This window comes from Gymnodraco acuticeps, unplaced genomic scaffold (assembly GCF_902827175.1).
Source record: "Gymnodraco acuticeps unplaced genomic scaffold, fGymAcu1.1, whole genome shotgun sequence".
Taxonomy (NCBI): Eukaryota; Metazoa; Chordata; class Actinopteri; order Perciformes; family Bathydraconidae; genus Gymnodraco; species Gymnodraco acuticeps.
The window spans coordinates 2866-27726 of record NW_022990363.1 but is presented as its reverse complement, the minus strand read 5'-3'; the positions used below and the strand labels follow the sequence as shown (position 1 = coordinate 27726).

Here is a 24861-nt window from a genome sequence, read left to right as displayed (position 1 = left end):
CCATACAACGTGTTTCCTGCTGGGGTACTGCCTGGTTCCGGGGCACCCCAAACCCTCTCATGGTCGGGTCACCATGAATTGATGCATCGGACCCAATGTTGCCATCACCAGCCCCGCGTTGGTGCAGAGGTGGGACCATTTAACCCGGTGGTAACCCAAGTCCCCCCTTGGTCCGTGTACCAGGCATTGAAGCATCGGACCCATTGTTGCAATCACCGGTTACGCTAACGCATATAAACGGAGAAACATCAAATAATTGAAATACAATTCACTGTGTCTGTTTCAGTAAGGATGTCGTCCGAATGCCCGGTGTGCAGACTCTTCTATCTGGCTTTGAACAAGCACCTTAAGCACAAACATGCAGTGCGGAACTTGGAGGAAAGAGGCATCTTTCTTAAAATGGCCAGTGGCAGAATAAATGTTCGGACCAAACCCTGTCCCATCACAGGGTGTTCGTATGCTGGGAAGAAACTAGACCGTCATGTAACGCATGACCACCCTGAGTTCTCCCGAGATGAAGCACATCAGGTCCTGGCAAGGCTGAAGCATAGTGTGGCCCTGCAGTTGCTCCATGACCACAGAGAGACTAATCCCATCATTGGAATGGCTGCATCATTGGATATAGACAATGAGGAGGAATCCCCGGTGCACCCTCCACCCTTCTCCCCACATACTGAGTGGAACGAAGAGGACTGCAGGCAGGTGATGCTGGAAAATGTGGCATTGAGGGCTCAGAAGGATTCCCTCATTGATGAGGTGAAGACCCTGAGCTCCAGGCTGAAAAAGGGGCTAAAACCCAGGAAGCAGAGTGCCACTGCTGCTGTGCTTGAGGAAGAGGAAGAATGTATACGATTTAAGGGCCTGGCAATCTCAAGTACCTCCGGCATAAACACAGTAGCCTCCGGCAGCAATATCCCTCTCAAGACCCCGGTCAAGACTGTCATGCGGTCCCCAGAAGCCTCCGGTAGTGAGACCCCTCTGTTGTGAGTTTTCAAAGTATGTTTAATACTTAAAAACGAAAGTTAGTTATAATCAAATATAATCAATTATATTCTTGTATAACCCACAATGAAAATGCTTCATATTTTAGGTTTTTCTATAGTTACAGTATAAACAAAACAAAGTGGTTTGTTTAGGTTGAGTATGTAAGGCCTATGATTTATGGGTGTCTCTGAAGAGAGTAGGCCGTTTTCCTCCCTCTCCTCTGGCAGCAGTCCACAGGGAGGGGGGGCTCCAGGCTTAAGGAGAAACACATTAGAGGCCAAAAAGAGTTCATGTCCTTTTCACACTAACATGAGAAGGTGTGTCTTATGTCATAAAGCTATGGAACATGTCGGGTCATGTACATTAGAGGGCATGCGCAGTTTTCCACAAATTGGGTGTAGAGGAGGAGTTAGTTTTTTGGGGTTTCGATCCAGTTTTTTTTGCATAAAGAGACTGGTTTTTTGAGAGAGCGCGAGAGAGAGGGGGGGAAACCCCTGGTAGACTCTCTCCCGGTAGGCTGTGTGCTCCAGAGCTGGGTAACTAGCTCTCGGTAAGGTTCTGCCAGACGGGGTAAATATCTCTCGAATTTCTTGGTTGTTGGCTGAGTGGAATGATTTGATGAGAGATGTGTTTGTGAATATTATAAATACCGCCACCTGTGAGGAAAATCTTCCCTCCGAATTACTGCGGACAGGTATGTGTTTTTGAATGGTAATCCGCCGTCTGTGTCGGAAAAAGTGTATGAATATTATAAATACCGCCACCTGTGAGGAAAAATCTCCCTCCGAATTATTGCGGACAGGTATGGGTTTTTGAATGTTATACCCGCCGTCTGTGTCGGAAAAAAGGTAGGAAACTGATGTGAATTGATTTGGTGAATGGAAAGTTGAATGCGCTTTTTATTGTCACCGGTCTTTTTACGAGGAAATACCTCTAAATTCTATCGGGAGAATTTTAAAATGTCACAACTGAATTGGGCAGTTGAAATTAAAACATTTTGGTAATAAATGTAAGACTGTGAATTAAAGTTTCATATTTGAACATGATCACAGCACCAGGTTTTTAGTATGATTATAATGTTGTAAAGAGAGAAGGTAAAAACCCTGTATTAGTTTGGACCTATTTTTCTTCAAATAAACTGAATCTCACCAGTTGGATTGGGATAATTTAAAAGACACCTGTGCCCTCCTCTCCTGCGTCAAAGGTAAGATTGCACCCTGCCACACACACTTAGGTAGGAGCACACTCCATTTACTGATATCAAAATCCTTCGGGATCCCTTAAACAGATTAAAAGAGTTGTCTGAATTGAAACAGCAGTTAATTGAACCTAGGTTCTTCGGGAAGTTAATAGAGGTGAGATCTTGCTGACGTTGGTGGATCTGAGCCAAGCAGCAAACTTACATAGACTCAATAACTTCGGTCAGGTCAATTAGTAGGTCAGAGTAATTTACCGGAATAAATTATCAGGACCTCTCCGACTCTAAACACCTCTCAAGACCCCGGTCAAGACTCTCATGCGGTCCCCAGCAGCCTCCGGTAGTGAGACCCCTCTCAAGACCCCGGTCAAGACTGTCATGCGGTCCCCAGCAGCCTCCGGTAGTGAGACCCCTCTCAAGACCCCGGTCAAGACTCTCATGCGGTCCCCAGCAGCCTACGGTAGTGAGACCCCTCTCAAGATCCCGGTCAAGACTCTCATGCGGTCCCCAGCAGCCTCCGGTAGTGAGACCCCTCTCAAGACCCCAGTCAAGACTCTCATGCGGTCCCCAGCAGCCTCCGGTAGTGAGACCCCTCTCAAGACCCCGGTCAAGACTGTCATGCGGTCCCCAGCAGCCTCCGGTAGTGAGACCCCTCTCAAGAGGGGGTCTCACTACCGCATGAGAGTCTTGACCGGGGTCAAGACTCTCATGCGATCCGCAGCAGCCTCCGGCAGCAATACCCCTCTCAAGACCCCGGTCAAGACTCTCATGCGGTCCCCAGAAGCCTCCGATAGTGATAGTCATGGATTGGCCATAACGAACACCATGTTCGAACATAAGGATGCTCATAAGTGTACGTGGTACCAGAGCAACCTAGGCAGAAGGTCCATGATCGATTTCGTTATCGTATCATCGGACCTGAGGCCGTATGTTTTGGACACTCGGGTAAAGAGAGGGGCGGAGTTGTCAACTGATCACCATCTGGTGGTGAGTTGGGTCGAGTGGCGGGGGAAGCCTCTGGATAGACCTGGTAAGCTGAAACGTGTAGTTCGGGTGAACTGGGAACGTCTGGAGGAGGCCCAAGTTCAGGAGGCCTTCAACTCACACCTCCGGCGGAGCTTTTCGGGCATTCCTGTGGAGGTTGGGGACATTGAACCAGTGGTCGGTGTTCAAAGCCTCTATTGCCAAAGCCGTGGCGGAGAGCTGTGGTCTCATGGTCCTAGGTGCCTCAAGGGGCGGTAACCCTCGAACCTCCTGGTGGACACCGGTGGTCAGGGAAGCCGTCCGACTGAAGAAGGAGGCCTTCAGGGATTTGTCATCCCGGGGGACTCCCGAGGCAGTTGCAAGGTACCGACAGGCCCGAAGGGCAGCAGCCTCATCCGTGGCCGAGGCAAAGCAGCGGGTGTGGGAGAAGTTCGGAGAAGACATGGAGAAGGACTTTCGGGCGGCACCAAAGTTGTTCTGGAAAACTGTCCGACACCTCAGGAGGGGGAAGCAGGGAACCATCCAAGCTGTGTACAGTAAGGATGGGACGTTGTTGACCTCAACTGATGGAGTGTTAGGGCGTTGGAAGGAACACTTTGAGGAACTCCTGAACCCGACAACTCCGCCCTCTATGTTAGAGGCAGAGCTGGAGTATGACGGGAGATCAACACCAATCTCCCGGGGGGAGGTCACTGAGGTCGTCAAACAACTCCACAGTGGCAAAGCCCCGGGGGTGGATGAGATCCGCCCGGAAATGCTGAAGGCTCTGGGTGTTGAGGGACTGTCATGGTTGACACGTCTCATCAACGTTGCGTGGAAGTCGGAAACAGTACCGAAGGAGTGGCAGACCGGGGTGGTGGTTCCCCTTTTTAAAAAAAGGGATCAGAGGGTGTGTGCCAATTACAGAGGCATCACACTACTCAGCCTCCCCGGGAAAGTTTACTCTAAGGTACTCGAAAGGAGGGTCAGGCCGATTGTCGAACCTCAGATTGAAGAGGAACAATGCGGATTCCGTCCTGGTCGTGGAACGACGGATCAGCTTTTTACTCTCGCAAGGATCCTGGAGGGGGCCTGGGAGTACGCTTATCCGGTCTACATGTGTTTTGTAGACTTGGAGAAGGCGTATGACCGAGTTCCCAGGGAGTTACTGTGGGAGGTGCTGCGGGAGTATGGGGTGAGGGGGTCTCTACTCAGGGCCATCCAATCTCTGTACTCCCAAAGCGAGAGCTGTGTCCGGGTTCTCGGCAGTAAGTCGGACCCATTTCCGGTGAGGGTTGGCCTCCGCCAGGGCTGCGCTTTGTCACCAATCCTGTTTGTAATATACATGGATCGGATTTCGAGGCGTAGTCATGGGGGAGGGGGTCTGCAGTTCGGTGGACTAAGGATTGCACCACTGCTTTTTGCAGATGATGTGGTTCTAATGGCTTCATCGGTCTGCGACCTTCAGCACTCACTAGATCGGTTCGCAACCGAGTGTGAAGCGGCTGGGATGAGGATCAGCACCTCCAAATCTGAGGCCATGGTTCTCAGCAGGAAACCGATGGACTGTCCACTCCAAGTAGGGAATGAGTATTTACCCCAAGTGAAGGAGTTCAAGTATCTCGGGGTCTTGTTCTCGAGAGAGGGAACAATGGAGCGTGAGATGGGCCGGAGAATCGGAGCAGCGGGAGCGGTACTGCAGTCGCTTTACCGCACCGTTGTGACGAAAAGGGAGATGAGCCAGAAGGCAAAGCTCTCTGTCTACCGGGCCATTTTCGTTCCTACCCTCACCTATGGTCATTAAGGATGGGTCATGACCGTAAGAACGAGAACGCGGATACAAGCGGCCGAGATGGGTTTTCTCCGCATGGTGGCTGGTGTCTCCCTTAGGGATAAGGTGAGAAGTTCGGTCATCAGGGAGGGACTCAGAGTTGAGCCGCTCCTCCTTCGCGTCGAAAGGAGCCAGTTGAAGTGGTTCGGGCACCTAGTTAGGATGCCACCTGGGCGCCTCCCTAGGGAGGTGTTCCAGGCACGTCCAGCTGGGAAGAGACCAAGGGGTAGACCTAGGACCAGGTGGAGGGATTATATCTCTTCGCTGGCCTGGGAGCACCTTGGGATCCCCCAGTCAGAGCTGGTTGATGTCGCCAGGGAAAAGAAAGTTTGGGGCTCTCTTCTGGAACTGCTACCCCCGCGACCCGACCACGGATAAGCGGGAGAAGATGGATGGATGGATGGAATTGTAAAAAAAAAAAAAATGGAAAAAAAGTCTAGTAAAGTGTTTTTCATGATAAAAAAAGACTTGCTCATCTTACTGTATATGCTGAATTGGCCTAACAGGAAACCACTGGCCTAACAGCAAATATCTATATCCTGTGTTGGCCTAACTTGCTCATCTGTGTGCAACTTTGGGCTGAATGCCATGCATGAAAGGTGCTATATAAATGATTATCACTCTTTCACTCTGAGACTCATAAGGCAGTACTAGATTTAGTAATATTACCATGAATCTAGCCATTTATTTACCATATTTTATTGGAAAACATCTCTGAAACTCTGAAAAAGTCATATTGCTAGCTTATCATAAAAGGCCAATTTGACCGATTGGTTGAGCAGATTTTCAAAAAAATAATAACACCCTTGTTAAAACTTTTTTTGTGCATCAAGTTATCTAATTATGTTCAGTCAGTGCCCTGCCACTAAAATATGTCAAAAAGGATATGGTTACATTACAAAAGTTGACCAAAAAGACTGATTTCTTCAGCAGGGATTTTTAGCATTGCCAACTTTCTCAGTTGAAGCTAGCTGAAGGGCTTTCTGTTCGAACCACAGTGACATCTAGAGGTTGTTTTGTGCATAACATGCCAACCAAAGGGTAGAGCTGGCTGAATCAGATGGATTTCAACTTTTTTTCAACAAGATATCAAGACACAAAATGTGCTCTACCAAATGGTGGTGCTGGCAGTTAAAGGGATATTGTGAGAAAGGAACTAGATTATCTGAAAGATGCTAGAGACACAGGAGACTAAGCATGAAACAGGAAAGAGGGGGGGGGGGGGGGGTCATCTGATACCTGACAGTGTCACGCAGACCAGTAGGGGTGGAGGGGAAATAAGAATAAACTATCTAAGAATACCCTTTTAACCGCTATATTAACACAAAGGGTCTTTAAAGTATTATTACCTACCTAGACAACTTCATAAGACATCCTTAAATGTCATATAAGCATCTATTAAGACAAAGGTTCAATAAGTATGATTACCCCTCTATTAAGGAACATTACCTTATAGAGGGCATTACAACAACAACAGGTGACCAAAACAAGTCATGCATCGTCATTGAATACAATGGGAGACTAGGAGGACACTCCAACAGGTGCACAGACAAAGGGTCAATAAAGTCTTATTACCCCCCTATTTAGGAACAATACTTTATGAGGGGGCAATAAAACCCTAACCAGCTAAACAATCAAGTCATAAAAGAGTAAAGACAATGGTTTATTAGGGGTCACTACAACAGGTGCACTGACACCTGTCACATCAAAGGGATTTAGGGGCGGGACTAAGGTTTTATGGGGGGGGTCATAAATCAATCACTCAACATGTCATAAATACCAAAGTGACGTGGTCTTTCAAATATTTGCTATTGATGATTGATTTATGACCCCCCATAAAACCAAACAAATAAAACTGTATTGCGCGCCCCCCTTTTCTCTGTACACAATGATGTCCTTACTATTTCCTAGCAACACTTGTATAGACAGATTCACAGAGTCAGGCTAAATAATATTTCCGTAGGAAACATTATATTTCAGTCAGACATCTCACGTGTTTCTTAATATCTTTATTAGAAGCAGCATATAGTTTGAGTTTGGCATCTAGGCTCGGGCCTCATCACTCCACAGATTTACAAAGAACATTGAGGGATGATTAGATAACTATCCCCCGAGCCTGCAGGTGGAAGCTGGGGTGGAAGCTGGGGTGGAAGCTGGGGTGGAAGCTGGGGTGGAAGCTGGGGTGGAAGCTGGGGTGGATTCTGGGGTGGAAGCTGGGATGGAAGCTGGGGTGGAAGCTGGGGTGGAAGCTGGGATGGAAGCTGGGGTGGAAGCTGGGTGGAAGCTGGGATGGAAGCTGGGATGGAAGCTGGGGTGGAAGCTGGGGTGGAAGCTGGGATGGAAGCTGGGATGGAAGCTGGGTGGAAGCTGGGATGGAAGCTGGGTGGAAGCTGGGATGGAAGCTGGGGTGGTGCCCCATATGTGTGTGGTACTGATGGGAATTCCGGCTCTTTTTAGTGAGCCGGATCATTTGGCTCGGCTCACGAAGAAGAGCCGACTCTTTCGGCTCCAAACGGCTCTTCATTTTACCACATATACCTTTTATAAATCAATCAAATGTAGCCCTGTTTTGACCAATGATTTATACGTGTAAACATATATAACTTTGATATAAATGATTTTCTGTGGCCAATTGTTTTCCTTGCATTTACAGACCCTTGTAACTCTCTGATTGTAGAACCACGCTAAACACATAGGCGGCGCGTGAGGCTCAGGTTTGGGAAGGCTAAAGAACTTTTGGTAACACTTTATATTAAGGTACACACATTCACCATCAACTAGTTGTTCATTAACATGCATATTAACAGTATATTGGCTCTTTATTAGTCATTATAAAACACTTAGTAATGCCTTATTCTACATGACCTTATTCTACATTTAATAAGGCATTAGTTTAGAGTTGTTCCTCAATAACCCTCTAATTAGTGCTGATTTGTTGCAAGTCAGGAAGTTGTTGTACATGAGTTCTGGTCTTAATATGCTCTGCTCAATAAGGGCCTAATAAGGCAGCAGTAGCACAAGAACAGTAATTCTCCTATAATAACACTTAACAAATATGATCTATTCTTATGTAACAAGACATTAAACTATAAGTGTTAATTGAGTCTAAATAACAAAATATCTGGTATTTCTATCAAAGAACATGTTTTGAAGGTTAGAGATGGAACATATGGAATATGGAATCATTCATTTATATACTCGTAATATCATGATAAATTACATGAAACTCATTTCAGTTGTTTCAGCACTCTTTATTTTTCGTTAATCACCTTTGAAACAGGGGGAAATAGCCAAAGATGCTATATGGCAGTAACCAGAACAACATATTCTGCAAATGTATTTGTTTGTTTCTCAGAGCCAGTCTGAGAGAATCAAAGGCTGCATGTAAAGACTTATGGTCGGATACACATTTACAGTTTTACTGACTGAACTATTCGAGGGAGTAGGTGTAATGAAGGGAGCCACCTTCTTCAAGAAAGCATTCATGCTGATGGGTTCCCAGCTTAATTTGCTGCTGGCAGACTCCAAGCAGGTCATCGAACCCGATGTCAGAGTCATGAACCTCAAGCCTCATCGAGTCATTCTCTTGGGTGTTGAAGTGAGTGAACTCTTCCTCCCACCAGGGGTTTCGGTTGTTGTGGCGAACTAATGTTTCACCCAGAGTGGCAGATCCACAAAACACCTTGACATAGGCATCCGGAAGTCCCAGAAAGCTTGAATGAAGTTTGCTGGCCCGCATGTCAAACACCTTGAGCTGGGCTTCAGCCACAGTCAGAGTGCACAGGACCAAGAGCAGGAGCGGAGAACAGGAGGCCATGGCTGCAGAAGCTGTGGAAGATGGACATGTTAGAAAAATGTCACTGGTCACCGGCTTGATCTTCAATATCAGGATACATGTCTTTATTATCCTTGCAAGAATGGAAGTGGTCATCATCACATACATCAGGTTGCATTGGGCAAAATAGTGACTTTAGTAGAGTCCTTGATATGCTACAAGAGAGGGTGTTACAGTCAACAAGACGGAAGAATACTATTTAGTTAAGTTAAGATTAGCTAAGGCCTTCGTAAGCAATAAACATGAGAGTCATATGCCTGCCTCTCTAGGAGCTGTGTCCTCATGCCAATCTTAGGAACATTGCTATCATGACTTCAACACAGTGTCTCATGAGCGTCATCCATGTAGTCATACATCCGGCTACGTACACAGCTACGTAGGGCCTCTCTTATCATGTGCTACAAACATTTAAGTTTGGAAACATACTGCAGTGAATAAGCCATTGTGAGGTTTTATGACACACTCTGAGCTCAAAATGCTGTTTTAACCCAAGCCTGTTTTTCAGGTCTCGGGCTCGAAAATGACCTTTCCACAACAAATGACAATAACTTCACTTCTAAAAGGGGTAAATTAATCATCTTTTTTCTCAAAGTAATGATAAACCTGTGAGTTGGATGTAGAAAGGTCAGAATCAATATAGATGTTTTTTATGTTAAAGAAAATTCAGATAGTAAAAAACTGTAAATTATAGTGTCCGTCCAAACAATATTTGTTACTTATGAAAACCACCCTTGGATGATGGTAAGGTAGACTAAAAGCTTTAGGAATCCAAAGTACAACATATAATACGTACCCTGTATCAAGATTGATGCAAAACAAGTGACATTTGACCTTTTTAGAGAGATTTAGCAAAAGAAACTCCACCTCTCGGGTCATTTGGGTGGAAATGGGCATATTTGCCTTTTCTCTGAAACCCATTGGTCGATTTTGATGATTGACATATCTTTTGAACCGTTAGAGCCAATAGAATCGAAGCGGGATTTCCACATACACACCCACGTTACTATTGAGAAGTGGGGGCTATGCACACGCAGTTTGCCCAAAGCGAAACCTATTTTACGCTCTGAAATCTGAAAACTTAAATCGAGGTTTATTGCTGATGGATTATCAGAAATGATTTCAAAGTGACACAGACCCATTGGATTAACCTATGGATTAACCTTCAGCAGCGTTTTTATCGTTTTAATGCCATTGAAGACAACCTTTGACGAGACAACAACAAAGGTACCTAATGCCACGTGTTGTGTCTGTTTTTGTTTATAAGTTCGCGAGTTCTGATCATGGAGTGATGATACAGATACCTATGGATTCTGTGTAATCTCACGATGCTAATCGATGGGTTGGATGTGCAGTTACGATAAGTAATAAGGGTGTGATATATCGTGAGTTCTGTGTTAGCATTTTTTCTTTCAGGGCTAATTCAGAGGCTCAGCGTTAGCCTTGTGTTTTTTTTTACTAAAAACAAAACAATCATCAGTTAGCTGAGTTTCTTCCGGTTGCATGGATATGAAACATTCATAGTTTATTAAATCTTAAGAAGCTCTCAGACACTGTTGCTTGCAGATGTTGTGGTTTCGAACCCGCCGAAGGGCCCGTGGGGCTTAACAGGTTAAGAATGAAGCTGGTGTTAAAAACTGAATATTTGACTGGTTGATCCATCATTCTGCCATTCTTTCAGTCATTATGGGCATTTTCCTATACTGCTAAAATGGTTTCCATGTGGGGTCACAGACGAATCTCTATTAGGCTATATATTTCCTGCTTCATCTTGTTCGTGGTAGTTTAGGGAGTTTGTATGGTAACTACTTGGATTCAGTGGGACCATAAAGGGGAGCCTAGCACGACTACTTTCTGCTTCCATGTTATGGGCACAAACAATTATAAAAGAAATACATAAATTTATATTTGAGTGTTGTATGTTTTTGTAATAATGGACCAAGAGTCTCTTTAAATAAAAGATGATGATGATAAACATTACTTTTTTTTAATACTTAAAAAAATGTTCAGTACTTATTCGTATTCCATTAATAGTAAATGGCAGTTTACGTAGTGGACTGTGGTCCCCCCAACACAGAGTGAGTCTAAAACTACAGTGGAATTACTTTATATTTGTATACTTGTGTTACAATTTTGTAAACTCTGGAGCACCGGTGATATGTGCAAAACAAGTGAATGCATAGCCCTGCAAATGAGATGACTTTGACAAAAACCGTTACTAGTTTTCTGCCTATGTTAAATCCACTGTAAAGTGTAATCTTTTATTCACACTTAATCATTTGTGTTACTCTCAAGTTTACCTTGACAAAACGTAATAAAACCCATTAACCACTTTGAGGTATGTTTTTAGTATTACTATGAAAAAGTTATCAATAGTTAAATAGTGCACACATGTACAATCACGTAGATAAGACGCCCTTTACTTCCTGCTGTTTTATACACAATTCCAGCTTAGCCAAATACGTTGTCTTCATCGTCAAAGGAAAGAGTGTGCATTTTTAATCTGGTAACAGCTGGATTTGTTTGAGCTGGGTTTCCATTTACTTTTTTATCTCTTAACCTTCAAAACACACACGTGTGGAAAGCTCCCACCACACTGCAAAAACAGCCTTTCCAAAAACAAGCTAAATAATCTTGAATCAAGTCAGATGTTCCTGTATCAAGCAAAACAATCTGCCAACGGGGTGAGCCACATTAGCTTGGCTAGAATTCATAAAACTAGAATTAAAATCTAGCTACTGAAAGACCGTAACAGGCATTAAGATTACAAGCAATGATTCCTGCATTATTTAAGAAAGAATAACTTAAAATGAGTGTTTTGGTTGAGTTGACTAAGAATGTATTTCTTAAATTAAGATTTATAATTAGCAAAGAAAGCTTGTCTTAAACTTAGAATGTAAATCTTAAATTAAGTTTAAAAATGGTGTATACCAGTTACATTACATTAATTGTTAGACGCTTTTATCCAAAGCGACTTACATACTTAATACTGTGGACAATTCCCACAGGAGCACTTTGGGGTGAAGAGTCTCAGGGACACGACGACATGCTGACTGCAGTGGGGTTTGAACCTGTGCCCCCTGATCCGAGCACCAACGCACTAGTCTACTGCGCCAAACGCCTCCAATGGTCTCAATGTGTGAAGTGAATAGACAGTTCTTGACAATGAATACATATTTATGAAATTTAAAATTGGTCATTTAATCAGATTCTTAAATTGAGAAGTTTATTTTTTTAAATAAGAAAATATAAATCTGTTCCAAGCCGCGAATTTATGCAAACCAATACTTTAACTTGTTACTGGTTAATTCTAACTCAATATAAGATAGCATTTTTTAATAAGAAAAAGTAAGATATATTTTCTCAAAGTAAGAATACTTTTCATCAGCTCACTATGTGTAGCTGGCATCCAGATGTTTGCATTGCAATTCAAGCTTTAGCTTTTCCTGACATGTGCAACACGCCATCGCAAAACTGACAAACATGAGCAACACATTGAGCAAACATGCCGGTTGTTGAGACCCAAAAACAATGTTTGATAAAACGGGAATTCTGCTGCTAGACAAAGAACAGATGCTCCCCGTGCTCAGATTACTTTGAAGACATGAAGAGGTAAAGCACAAACGCTGTTCTAAGCAAAACGACAGGAACATTTTAATGATGTTGTTATTATTATGAACAGTGCAGTATTACCTGTAGTCCTGATGCTGGTCTCTCTGCACACTGTGTGCTTTTCCTCACGTTTTTAAAGGCCAGCAAACCTCTTATCAGCTTCATCCCGCCCTCCCACCACACATCGACCACAGCACCTGCTACACAACCTGCTACACAACCTGCTACACAACCTGCTACACATCGACCACAGCACCTGCTACACAACCTGCTACACATCGACCACAGCACCTGCTACACAACCTGCTACACAACCTGCTACACAACCTGCTACACATCGACCACAGCACCTGCTACACAACCTGCTACACATCGACCACAGCACCTGCTACACAACCTGCTACACATCGACCACAGCACCTGCTACACAACCTGCTACACAACCTGCTACACATCGACCACAGCACCTGCTACACAACCTGCTACACATCGACCACAGCACCTGCTACACAACCTGCTACACATCGACCACAGCACCTGCTACACAACCTGCTACACAACCTGCTACACAACCTGCTACACATCGACCAAAGCACCTGCTACACAACCTGCTACACAACCTGCTACACAACCTGCTACACATGGACCACAGCACCTGCTACACAACCTGCTACACATGGACCACAGCACCTGCTACACAACCTGCTACACAACCTGCTACACAATCAGCATTTTACATGACAGCTTGTACCTTGGTGAGAGAATCAAGCAACAATCAGTAAATGTATAAAACTGCCTAGTTTCACACAAAAATCACAAGCTAGCCTTTTAAAGTCTCGTGTGTGTGTGTGTGTGTGTGTGTGGGTTTGTGTGTGTGTGTGTGTGTGTGTGTGTGTGTGTGTGTGATGGAGAGACACTGTTATCTCAAACATATTGATAAGAGTAAAGGGGTAAGCTGTGACATGTAAAGACATTGTTTTCACCAACGCTGATGTCACAACCCTCAGAGATGTCTATTCTTCTTCTTTTTTTAAACCCATATTGTGAGAAAGGAACTTGATTATCTGAAAGATGCTAGAGACACAGGGGACTAAGCATGACACAGGAAAGAGGGGTCATCTGATACCTGACAGGGTCACACAGATCATGCCATCAGGAGCAACTCAGGGTTAAGTATCCTGCCCAAGGATACATCGACATGTTGACTGCATGGGCTGGGATCGAACCCACAACCTTCTGGTTGAAAGAAGACCGCACTTCCTCGCAGCCACAGTCGCCCCCACGGTATTGTTAACATGGCCCAACCAGTGGAGAAATACCCGGAAATGCCAAGCAAATGCTCCCTGACGGTCGGTTGTTATTGTCAATATTAATATAATAATTATTTATTTTGTAATAGTCACACTCGATTTCGCCGATGTTCTTGTTGCCTCAGCTGGTCGACTCCTCTTTGAGCAGAAACAAAGGCTACATTAATGTATTAAATCGATGTTAATCCGTGCGTGTGGATGTGGAATTAACGGACGTGACGTTGTGCGATTGTGTTGCCAGGCAACAGCTTCGGTTCATGTTAATTTACAAACTCTTCCACTACAACCGTAGTTATATTTAAACACATGTTAGAAGGCCTCACGAAATACTTTAATGCAAATTCAAATGTAAATGTGAAGGAATGTGTTTATAACAAAATACATCCGTCATAAACTATACCGGAAACTGACGTAGGCAAGATCCTCAGCTCGATGATGGAATGGTTTAGCCGCAATGCATGCTGGGATTTAGTGTTTATGTGATGTGAAATCCGAAAACATTTTTTTTAAATAAAATAATACTTTAGTCCGAGTGTGCTTGCTTTTCTCTTTGGAGGTCATCACATAACGGCATTGTAATACACGGTTCGGCTGCATTAAATATTACATATCTGCCGTAGTTCTCTATTTATAGAGCCCTGATGAGAAGACTTATAGACAAACAGGAGAACTGCCGCCAAAACTGAAAACGTGACGTGGATCATAAATATATCAGCAATTAAACAACATCTTACATTTATTTTCACACAATACGTCTCCTTGCAGTATCAACACTAATTCGGCTGACTTTTATATTTGATCCAATCGGTATATTTGTATATTTACACCATAACGGTGCACAGCTGATAGAAAGGGACACCTGGTGGTTAAAGCATGTTATTGAAATGTATTATTTTTATAATAACATTTATATTAGCATTCGATCAATTCCCTTGGGATGCTCTCAAGAACTGTTTTACAATCAATAGTGTGTGTGTGTGTGTGAGTTTAGGTTTCCAACCCTGCTTCAAAGGTCCATCCTATCTGATTTAGGGGATCCATTGGCAGCTGCTGATAATAACGTCCATCATTATGGTTGACTAACGGCCCGTCTACACTACAGGCGTCGAAAAAGCTTGAAGCTGGGCGTGTCTGAGGCTTGGCAATTTTTTGCGAGCAACGCGACCAACAACCAATCACATGAATCTCCCGCCCCCGACATACAAAGCAATAGCAATGTTAAAACGAAGTAAACTGGATATAAAATCCCCAAACAAGCGAAAACCTACCAGTTTCACCCACTGTCTCTGCCACCTCCCTCCATGCCTCGCTCCTCCGGTTTGTATCCCGGTAGATGAACAGAGACTGATCATACAGCACCGGGTGATTCTCTACCGCTATAATGAATTTTCCCTCCATTTTTTTGAATATGAGGAAATGACCTGCGTAGTCTCTCCCAGCATAAACGCGGTTTGATTGGCTAGCGCTTGTACTGGCAGATTTGCATAAACGGGATTTCATTGGCTGACGCCAGCTTCGAGCAAGCATCGAGCCTCAAAAGTTGAACATTGTTCAACTTTTGACGCCGATAGACGCTCGCGATGCTTGCAACGCCTTGCCATGCTACCCACAATGCAGTTCGGCGAAGTTTGAAAATATCCTACGTCACCCCATTCAAATGAATGGGCGAAGCGTTGAAAGCATTTTTTGACGCCTGTAGTGTAGACGGGCCGTAACTGTTGTCTTTTTGTCCTCTAGGTTCAGAGGCGCGGGAAGGTATTTTGTATTTGTATTTTATTTATTTCCATAACAATGGATTCCAGTGAACACTATTACGGGCAATCGGGCACTATAGAACACACACAAAAGAGCGAGCACACAGACACACACACACTACAAAGATGTAAAATATTATTTTACCAACAATGTGGAATGTATTGGCTACATATTACACAGATTATGCACGGCACAATAACCATACAATAATAATTGAAATACCACAAACATGATATTGACCAGTATAAAGATTATGCACATGATTTAGCAGATTTAGCGTTTTTAGAGAGGTGTGGCATATCAAGATGCTGATTAGACAGCATGATTATTGCACAGGTGTGCCTTAGGCTGGCCACAATAAAAGGCCACTCTGAAACGTGCAGTTTTGCTTTATTGGGGGGTCTGGGGGGGTCCGAAAACCAGGAAGTATATGGTGTGAGGGGTAGGGTTAGGGTTAGGGTAATGTTGTGAATCGAGTGGCCCATGGTGGTGGTGGGGTTATGGTATGGGCAGGCGTATGTTATGGACGACGAACACAGGCCACTCGATTCACAACATTACCCTAACCCTAACCCTACCCCTCACACCAGATAGTGACTGGTTTTCGGACCCCCCCAGACCCCCCCAATAAAGCAAAACTGCACGTTTCAGAGTGGCCTTTTATTGTGGCCAGCCTAAGGCACACCTGTGCAATAATCATGCTGTCTAATCAGCATCTTGATATGCCACACCTGTGAGGTGGGATGGATTATCTCGGCAAAGGAGAAGTGCTCACTATCACAGATTCTTTCAGATTTGTGAACAATATTTGAGAGAAATGGTTATTTTGTGTTTATAGAAAATGTTTTAGATCTTTGAGTTCATCTCATGAAGAATGGGAGCAAAAACAAAAGTGTTGCGTTTATATTTTTGTTCAGTGTAAGTGACTCACTGAGGGTCTTTGAAGTATATTGCTAAAGACTCACTGAGGGTCTTTGAAGTATATTGCTAAAGACTCACTGAGGGTCTTTGAAGTATGTTGCTAAAGACTCACTGAGGGTCTTTGACGTATATTGCTAAAGACTCACTGAGGGTCTCTGAAGTATATTGCTAAAGACTCACTGAGGGTCTTTTAAGTATATTGCTAAAGACTCACTGAGGGTCTTTGAAGTATGTTGCTAAAAACTCACTGAGGGTCTTTGAAGTATATTGCTAAAGACTCACTGAGGGTCTTTGAAGTATGTTGCTAAAGACTCACTGAGGGTCTTTGACGTATATTGCTAAAGACCCACTGAGGGTCTCTGAAGTATATTGCTAAAGACTCACTGAGGGTCTTTGAAGTATATTGCTAAAGACTCACTGAGGGTCTTTGAAGTATATTGCTAAAGACTCACTGAGGGTCTCTGAAGTATATTGCTAAAGACTCACTGAGGGTCTTTGAAGTATATTGCTAAAGACTCACTGAGGGTCTTTGTAGTATATTGCTAAAGACTCACTGAGGGTCTCTGAAGTATATTGCTAAAGACTCACTGAGGGTCTTTGTAGTATATTGCTAAAGACTCACTGAGGGTCTCTGAAGTATATTGCTAAAGACTCACTGAGGGTCTTTGAAGTATATTGCTAAAGACTCACTGAGGGTCTTTTAAGTATATTGCTAAAGACTCACTGAGGGTCTTTGAAGTATATTGCTAAAGACTCACTGAGGGTCCTTGAAGTATGTTGCTAAAGACTCACTGAGGGTCTTTGAAGTATATTGCTAAAGACTCACTGAGGGTCCTTGAAGTATGTTGCTAAAGACTCACTGAGGGTCTTTGAAGTATATTGCTAAAGACTCACTGAGGGTCCTTGAAGTATATTGCTAAAGACTCACTGAGGGTCTTTGTAGTATATTGCTAAAGACTCACTGAGGGTCTCTGAAGTATATTGCTAAAGACTCACTGAGGGTCCTTGAAGTATATTGCTAAAGACTCACTGAGGGTCTTTGAAGTATGTTGCTAAAGACTCACTGAGGGTCTTTGAAGTATATTGCTAAAGACTCACTGAGGGTCTTCGTAGTATATTGCTAAAGACTCACTGAGGGTCTCTGAAGTATATTGCTAAAGACTAACTGAGGGTCTTTGTAGTATATTGCTAAAGGCTCACTGAGGGTCTCTGAAGTATATTGCTAAAGACTCACTGAGGGTCCTTGAAGTATATTGCTAAAGACTCACTGAGGGTCTTTGAAGTATGTTGCTAAAGACTCACTGAGGGTCTTTGAAGTATATTGCTAAAGACTCACTGAGGGTCTTCGTAGTATATTGCTAAAGACTCACTGAGGGTCTCTGAAGTATATTGCTAAAGACTAACTGAGGGTCTCTGAAGTATATTGCTAAAGACTCACTGAGGGTCTTTGAAGTATATTGCTAAAGACTCACTGAGGGTCTTTGAAGTATGTTGCTAAAGACTCACTGAGGGTCTTTGAAGTATATTGCTAAAGACTAACTCAGGGTCTTTGAAGTATATTGCTAAAGACTCACTGAGGGTCTTTGAAGTATATTGCTAAAGACTCACTCAGGGTCTTTGAAGTATATTGCTAAAGACTCACTGAGGGTCTTTGAAGTATATTGCTAAAGACTCACTGAGGGTATCTGAAGTATATTGCTAAAGACTCACTGAGGGTCTTTGAAGTATATTGCTAAAGACTCACTGAGGGTATCTGAAGTATATTGCTAAAGACTCACTGAGGGTCTTTGAAGTATATTGCTAAAGACTCACTGAGGGTCTTCGTAGTATATTGCTAAAGACTCACTGAGGGTCTCTGAAGTATATTGCTAAAGACTCACTGAGGGTCTTTGAAGTATATTGCTAAAGACTCACTGAGGGTCTTCGTAGTATATTGCTAAAGACTCACTGAGGGTCTCTGAAGTATATTGCTAAAGACTCACTGAGGGTCTCTGAAGTATATTGCTAAAGACTCACTGAGGGTCTTTGTAGTATATTGCTAAAGACTCACTGAGGGTCTTTGTAGTATATTGCTAAAGACTCACTGAGGGTCTTTGTAGTATATTGCTAAAGACTCACTGAGGGTCTCTGAAGTATGTTGCTAAAGACTCACTGAGGGTCTCTGAAGTATGTTGCTAAAGACTCACTGAGGTTCTTTGAAGTATGTTGCTAAAGACTCACTGAGGGTCTCTGAAGTATATTGCTAAAGACTCACTGAGGGTCTCTGAAGTATATTGCTAAAGACTCACTGAGGGTCTCTGAAGTATGTTGCTAAAGACTCACTGAGGATCTTTGAAGTATGTTGCTAAAGACTCACTGAGGGTCTTTGAAGTATGTTGCTAAAGACTCACTGAGGGTCTTTGAAGTATGTTGCTAAAGACTCACTGAGGGTCTTTGAAGTATGTTGCTAAAGACTCACTGAGGGTCTTTGAAGTATGTTGCTAAAGACTCACTGAGGGTCTTTGAAGTATATTGCTAAAGACTCACTGAGGGTCCTTGAAGTATATTGCTAAAGACTCACTGAGGGTCTTTGTAGTATATTGCTAAAGACTCACTGAGGGTCTCTGAAGTATATTGCTAAAGACTCACTGAGGGTCCTTGAAGTATATTGCTAAAGACTCACTGAGGGTCTTTGAAGTATGTTGCTAAAGACTCACTGAGGGTCTTTGAAGTATATTGCTAAAGACTCACTGAGGGTCTTCGTAGTATATTGCTAAAGACTCACTGAGGGTCTCTGAAGTATATTGCTAAAGACTAACTGAGGGTCTTTGTAGTATATTGCTAAAGGCTACTGAGGGTCTCTGAAGTATATTGCTAAAGACTCACTGAGGGTCCTTGAAGTATATTGCTAAAGACTCACTGAGGGTCTTTGAAGTATGTTGCTAAAGACTTCACTGAGGGTCTTTGAAGTATATTGCTAAAGACTCACTGAGGGTCTTCGTAGTATATTGCTAAAGACTCACTGAGGGGTCTCTGAAGTATATTGCTAAAGACTAACTGAGGGTCTCTGAAGTATATTGCTAAAGACTCACTGAGGGTCTTTGAAGTATATTGCTAAAGACTCACTGAGGGTCTTTGAAGTATGTTGCTAAAAGACTCACTGAGGGTCTTTGAAGTATATTGGCTAAAGACTAACTCAGGGTCTTTGAAGTATATTGCTAAAGACTCACTGAGGGTCTTTGAAGTATATTGCTAAAGACTCACTCAGGGTCTTTGAGTATATTGCTAAAGACTCACTGAGGGTCTTTGAAGTATATTGCTAAAGACTCACTGAGGGTATCTGAAGTATATTGCTAAAGACTCACTGAGGGTCTTTGAAGTATATTGCTAAAGACTCACTGAGGGTATCTGAAGTATATTGCTAAAGACTCACTGAGGGTCTTTGAAGTATATTGCTAAAGACTCACTGAGGGTCTTCGTAGTATATTGCTAAAGACTCACTGAGGGTCTCTGAAGTATATTGCTAAAGACTCACTGAGGGTCTTTGAAGTATATTGCTAAAGACTCACTGAGGGTCTTCGTAGTATATTGCTAAAGACTCACTGAGGGTCTCTGAAGTATATTGCTAAAGACTCACTGAGGGTCTCTGAAGTATATTGCTAAAGACTCACTGAGGGTCTTTGTAGTATATTGCTAAAGACTCACTGAGGGTCTTTGTAGTATATTGCTAAAGACTCACTGAGGGTCTTTGTAGTATATTGCTAAAGACTCACTGAGGGTCTCTGAGTATGTTGCTAAAGACTCACTGAGGGTCTCTGAAGTATGTTGCTAAAGACTCACTGAGGTTCTTTGAAGTATGTTGCTAAAGACTCACTGAGGGTCTCTGAAGTATATTGCTAAAGACTCACTGAGGGTCTCTGAAGTATATTGCTAAAGACTCACTGAGGGTCTCTGAAGTATGTTGCTAAAGACTCACTGAGGATCTTTGAAGTATGTTGCTAAAGACTCACTGAGGGTCTTTGAAGTATGTTGCTAAAGACTCACTGAGGGTCTTTGAAGTATGTTGCTAAAGACTCACTGAGGGTCTTTGAAGTATGTTGCTAAAGACTCACTGAGGGTCTTTGAAGTATGTTGCTAAAGACTCACTGAGGGTCTTTGAAGTATATTGCTAAAGACTCACTGAGGGTCTTTGAAGTATATTGCTAAAGACTTACTGAGGGTCTTTGAAGTATATTGCTAAAGACTCACTGAGGGTATCTGAAGTATATTGCTAAAGACTCACTGAGGGTATCTGAAGTATATTGCTAAAGACTCACTAACTGAGGGTCGTCAGAAAGCTGAATGACATTGAGTAAACACAAAATGCAAGATCGAAAAATAAGAGACAAAAAGGCATTGTTAAATTGGTCAACTAATGATGAAGTCCAAGCATGAAATACATTTTGTTTTGGACACTTATCTTCCTGCAAAACAAGTGGTTGAAGGCTGTCTGGTATCTCTGTTGTGAAGGACGTGTCTGGGGTCACGCTTACATCACATGCAGCAGCTGGATTGCTCCCACGCTGTTGGCAGATGTGCTTTGCCACATTTTCTCGTGCTGCTGTGGTGTTAGCCTCAAATCTATGAGTTTGTACATCATATTGTAAACTCGATTAACACTTCTCAGTATGATGTAGTGTGACATAATAATTCTGACAAGAATTGATTTGATTCTAAAAATGTAACATCATGTCCAGTGTTACTTTTACTCTCTGAAGATTAGCACTAACTGACTTAGTGTGACCATTCTCTTGTCTATCATACATGCTGAGCAGTCTGCAGCAGATTATTTGATCGCCTCTTTTTTACCTGCAAATACAAAATAAAGGAAAAGCATTATTTTATTAACACAATCCACACAAATTGAAAAATATAATCATTCTATAAAACTACATTTAACTTGTGCTGTAACTTTAACTTTGAATTTTTTTTTTCCTGATGTTGTAATAGGTTTATTCGTAGGTCACTTATTTTCATTTTGCATCTCCAGATAGATTTTCTATAAATCTTTACTCACATCTGGGAAGAGAAATTACACTTGTGAGGTTTAATTGTTCAAGAACATTCTATGACTTCAGATAGACACAAAAATAAGCTTTCATTAACATATGCATCAGGAAAAATATATTTTTGACTAAGTTTAATGTTTGAAAATATTGAATCAGAAATCATCCTTGATATTGACCTAACATGTATATAGATACCTGTATCCTAGGAGGTATCGGACACTAGCTAAAAGTTGAAGGAGATTTGTTTTGTCCTTGCAGTTCTAGTCCATTTTGCTACATGAGAAAATCAAAAGAAGGCAGAACATCTGTTTTTTGTTTACAGAAAAGTATGGCTTTGGTGAGTATTGCCTTTAATATAATTTGTGCTCATTGCAGACACCTTTCCTGCCAATATCACTGATGTTCTAGATGGGTATGACTCTGGGCAGTTTGATTCACCAGCTGCAAAGTCCTCCTGTCCTGGACACTACACATGTTTCCAGTCATAGCGTTTTCTATTGCTCTTCTGTAATAGTTGAACACGTGTCTGCCTTTCATGATCTGCTTTCAGACACATTTCTCTCCCTGTAAGAAGTCACATGTTATGCTGCCCTAATAGAGAGTAACACAACGACCCTCTCCTTGGACTCAACAAATAATAAAATGTTAATGTTAAATGCAATAGGTTTCTGTAGATTTAGCACATTTAAACAAGTGAGCAATTGCTGGCATTGATGTATACTCACTGGATTTGCATATTAAATGTTTGAATGCTTAAATTATTTTTTATTTAATCTGCATTTTTGGTAAAGTCCCTCTTGCTAGATCTGAACAAAGGATTGTGGTGCTGTAGTCCTCTCATCAGATATTGGATAAAGGGACCAATAGGCCAAACTATCCACACAGCTCAAGGCCTAACATTCTAAGGCTGTCATGTTGTAAAATGCTGATTGTAGCAGGTTGTGTAGCAGGTTGTGTAGCAGGTTGTGTAGCAGGTTGTGTAGCAGGTTGTGTAGCAGGTGCTGTGGTCGATGTGTGGTGGGAGGGCGGGATGAATCTGATAAGAGGTTTGATAGCCTTTAAAAACGTGAGGAAAAGCACACAGTGTGCAGAGAGACCAGCATCAGGACTACAGGTAATACTGCACTGTTCATAATAATAACAACATCATTAAAATGTTCCTGTCGTTTTGCTTAGAACAGCGTTTGTGCTTTACCTCTTCATGTCTTCAAAGTAATCTGAGCACGGGGAGCATCTGTTCTTTGTCGAGCAGCAGTTTTCCCGTTTTATCAAACATTGTTTTTGGGTCTCAACAACCGGCATGTTTGTCACTGTTTTGCGATGGCGTGTTGCACATGTCAGGAAAAGCTTTAGCTTGAACTGCAATGCAAACATCTGGATGCCAGCTACACATAGTGAGCTGATGACATGTTTGTATAGACTCTTCTCTTGATAACAGTTTTAAAGATACTGTAAAAGCTATGATAGGCTTGTGAGAATAGATCGAAGTGATTAGTTAAGCTGGGGAGCTCCCGATCACTTATTGAGACAGAACTTGGTTAAACTCGCTTGAATTCCAGTTTAAACAAGAATTGTTTTTTTTATTAATTAAAGCTCCAATTTGCCCTTTATTAAGGATTACGTTTTTATATCGGTCTTTAAAAATGAAAATACATTTTTCAAAGCAAATGTGAAAATGTATGTTAAAGTACATGTTTGAGGGTTTCATCCTTCTCTGTCCAACACTGACACATGTCTGAACAAATAAATATTGCAATCAACATTTCAAAACGGATGCCATTTGTTTTGGGTGATATCAGAAATGGCTCATCACTCCATCTACCACCTCTTAACCACACCTCTAACTGTTCAAGACACTTCACCCCCAAGTGCTCCTGTGGGGATTGCCACAGTATTGAGTATGTTAGTCGCTTTTGATAAAAGCGTCTAACAAGTAACATGTAATGTAACCGTGGTGTTGTATACACTTTTTTTTAACTTAATTTAAGATTTACATTCTAAGTTTAAGGCAAAGTCACTAATATATTGTGTCAATTAAAGCCAATGATTCTTATTGTAAGCTTTCTTTGCTAATTACAAATCTTAATTTAAGAAATACATTCTAGGTCAACTCAACCAAAACACTCATTTTAAGTTATTCTTTCTTAAATAATGCAGGAATCATTGCTTGTAATCTTAATGCCTGTTACGGTCTTTCAGTAGCTAGATTTTAATTATAGTTTTGCGAATTCTAGCCAAGCTAATGTGGCTCACCCCATTGGCAGATTGTTTTGCTTGATACAGGAACATCTGACTTGATTCAAGATTATTTAGCTTGTTTTTGGAAAGGCTGTTTTTGCAGTGTGGTGGGAGCTTTCCACACCATATGTGTGTTTTGAAGGTTAAGAGATAAAAAGTAAATGGAAACCCAGTTCAAACAAACACCAGTATTCTTCCGTCTTGTTGACTGTAACACCCTCTCTTGTAGCATATCAAGGACTCTACTAAAGTCACTATTTTGCCCATGCAACCTGATGTATGTGATGATGACCACTTCCATTCTTTCAAGGATAATAAAGACATGTATCCTGATATTGAAGATCAAGCCGGTGACCAGTGATATTTTTCTAACATGTCCATCTTCCACAGCTTCTGCAGCCATGGCCTCCTGTTCTCCACTCCTGCTCTTGGTCCTGTGCACTCTGACTGTGGCTGAAGCCCAGCTCAAGGTGTTTAACCTGCGGGCCAGCAAACTTCATTCAAACATTCTGGGAACTCCGGATGCCTATGTCGAGGTGTTTTGTGGATCTACCACTCTTGGTGAAACATCAGTACGCAACAACGACCGAAACCCCTGGTGGGATGAAGACTTCGCTCACTTCAAGGCCCGAGAGAATGACACGATGAGGCTTGAGGTTCATGACTCTGACATCGGGTTCGATGACCTGCTTGGAGTCTGCCAGCGGAAAATTAAGCTGGGAACCCATCAGCATGAATGCTTTCTTGAAGAAGGTGGCTCCCTTCATTACACCTACTCCCTCGGCTAATTCTGTCAGTAAAACTTCAAAGATGTATCTGACCATAAGTCTTTACATGCAGCCTTTGATTCTCTCAGACTGGCTCTGAGAAACAAACACATACATTTGCAAAATATGTTGTTCTGGTTACTGCCATATAGCATCTTTGGCTATTTCCCCCTGTTTCAAAGGTGATTAACGAAAAATAAAGAGTGCTGAAACAACTGAAATGAGTTTCATGTAATTTATCATGATATTACGAGTATATAAATGAATGATTCCATATTCCATGTGTTCCATGTCTAACCTTCAAAACATGTTCTTTGATAGAAATACCAGATGTTTTGTTATTTAGACTCAATTAACACTTATAGTTTAATGTCTTGTTATGTGAGAATAGATCATATTTGTTAAGTGTTATTATGGGAGAAT

The 24861-nt window shown here is 42.3% G+C and overlaps 2 protein-coding genes across 2 annotated transcripts; one reads left to right on the top strand and one right to left on the bottom strand.

Moving 5' to 3' along the window:
- Positions 1–8206: 8206 nt before the first annotated feature.
- LOC117551367 (perforin-1-like) lies at positions 8207–12531 on the bottom strand. Its single transcript, XM_034224226.1, has 2 exons — positions 12502–12531; positions 8207–8804 (listed from the first exon to the last, which is right to left on the bottom strand). Exon 2 carries the CDS (start codon positions 8791–8793, stop codon positions 8407–8409), a length of 387 nt encoding a protein of 128 aa, XP_034080117.1. The 5' UTR covers positions 8794–8804; positions 12502–12531; the 3' UTR covers positions 8207–8406.
- A 9997-nt stretch (positions 12532–22528) lies between these two features.
- On the top strand, positions 22529–24659 carry LOC117551366 (perforin-1-like). Its single transcript, XM_034224225.1, has 2 exons — positions 22529–22547; positions 24062–24659. The coding sequence occupies exon 2, from the start codon at positions 24073–24075 to the stop codon at positions 24457–24459; it is 387 nt and encodes a 128-aa protein (XP_034080116.1). The 5' UTR covers positions 22529–22547; positions 24062–24072; the 3' UTR covers positions 24460–24659.
- The last annotated feature ends 202 nt before the right edge of the window (positions 24660–24861 follow it).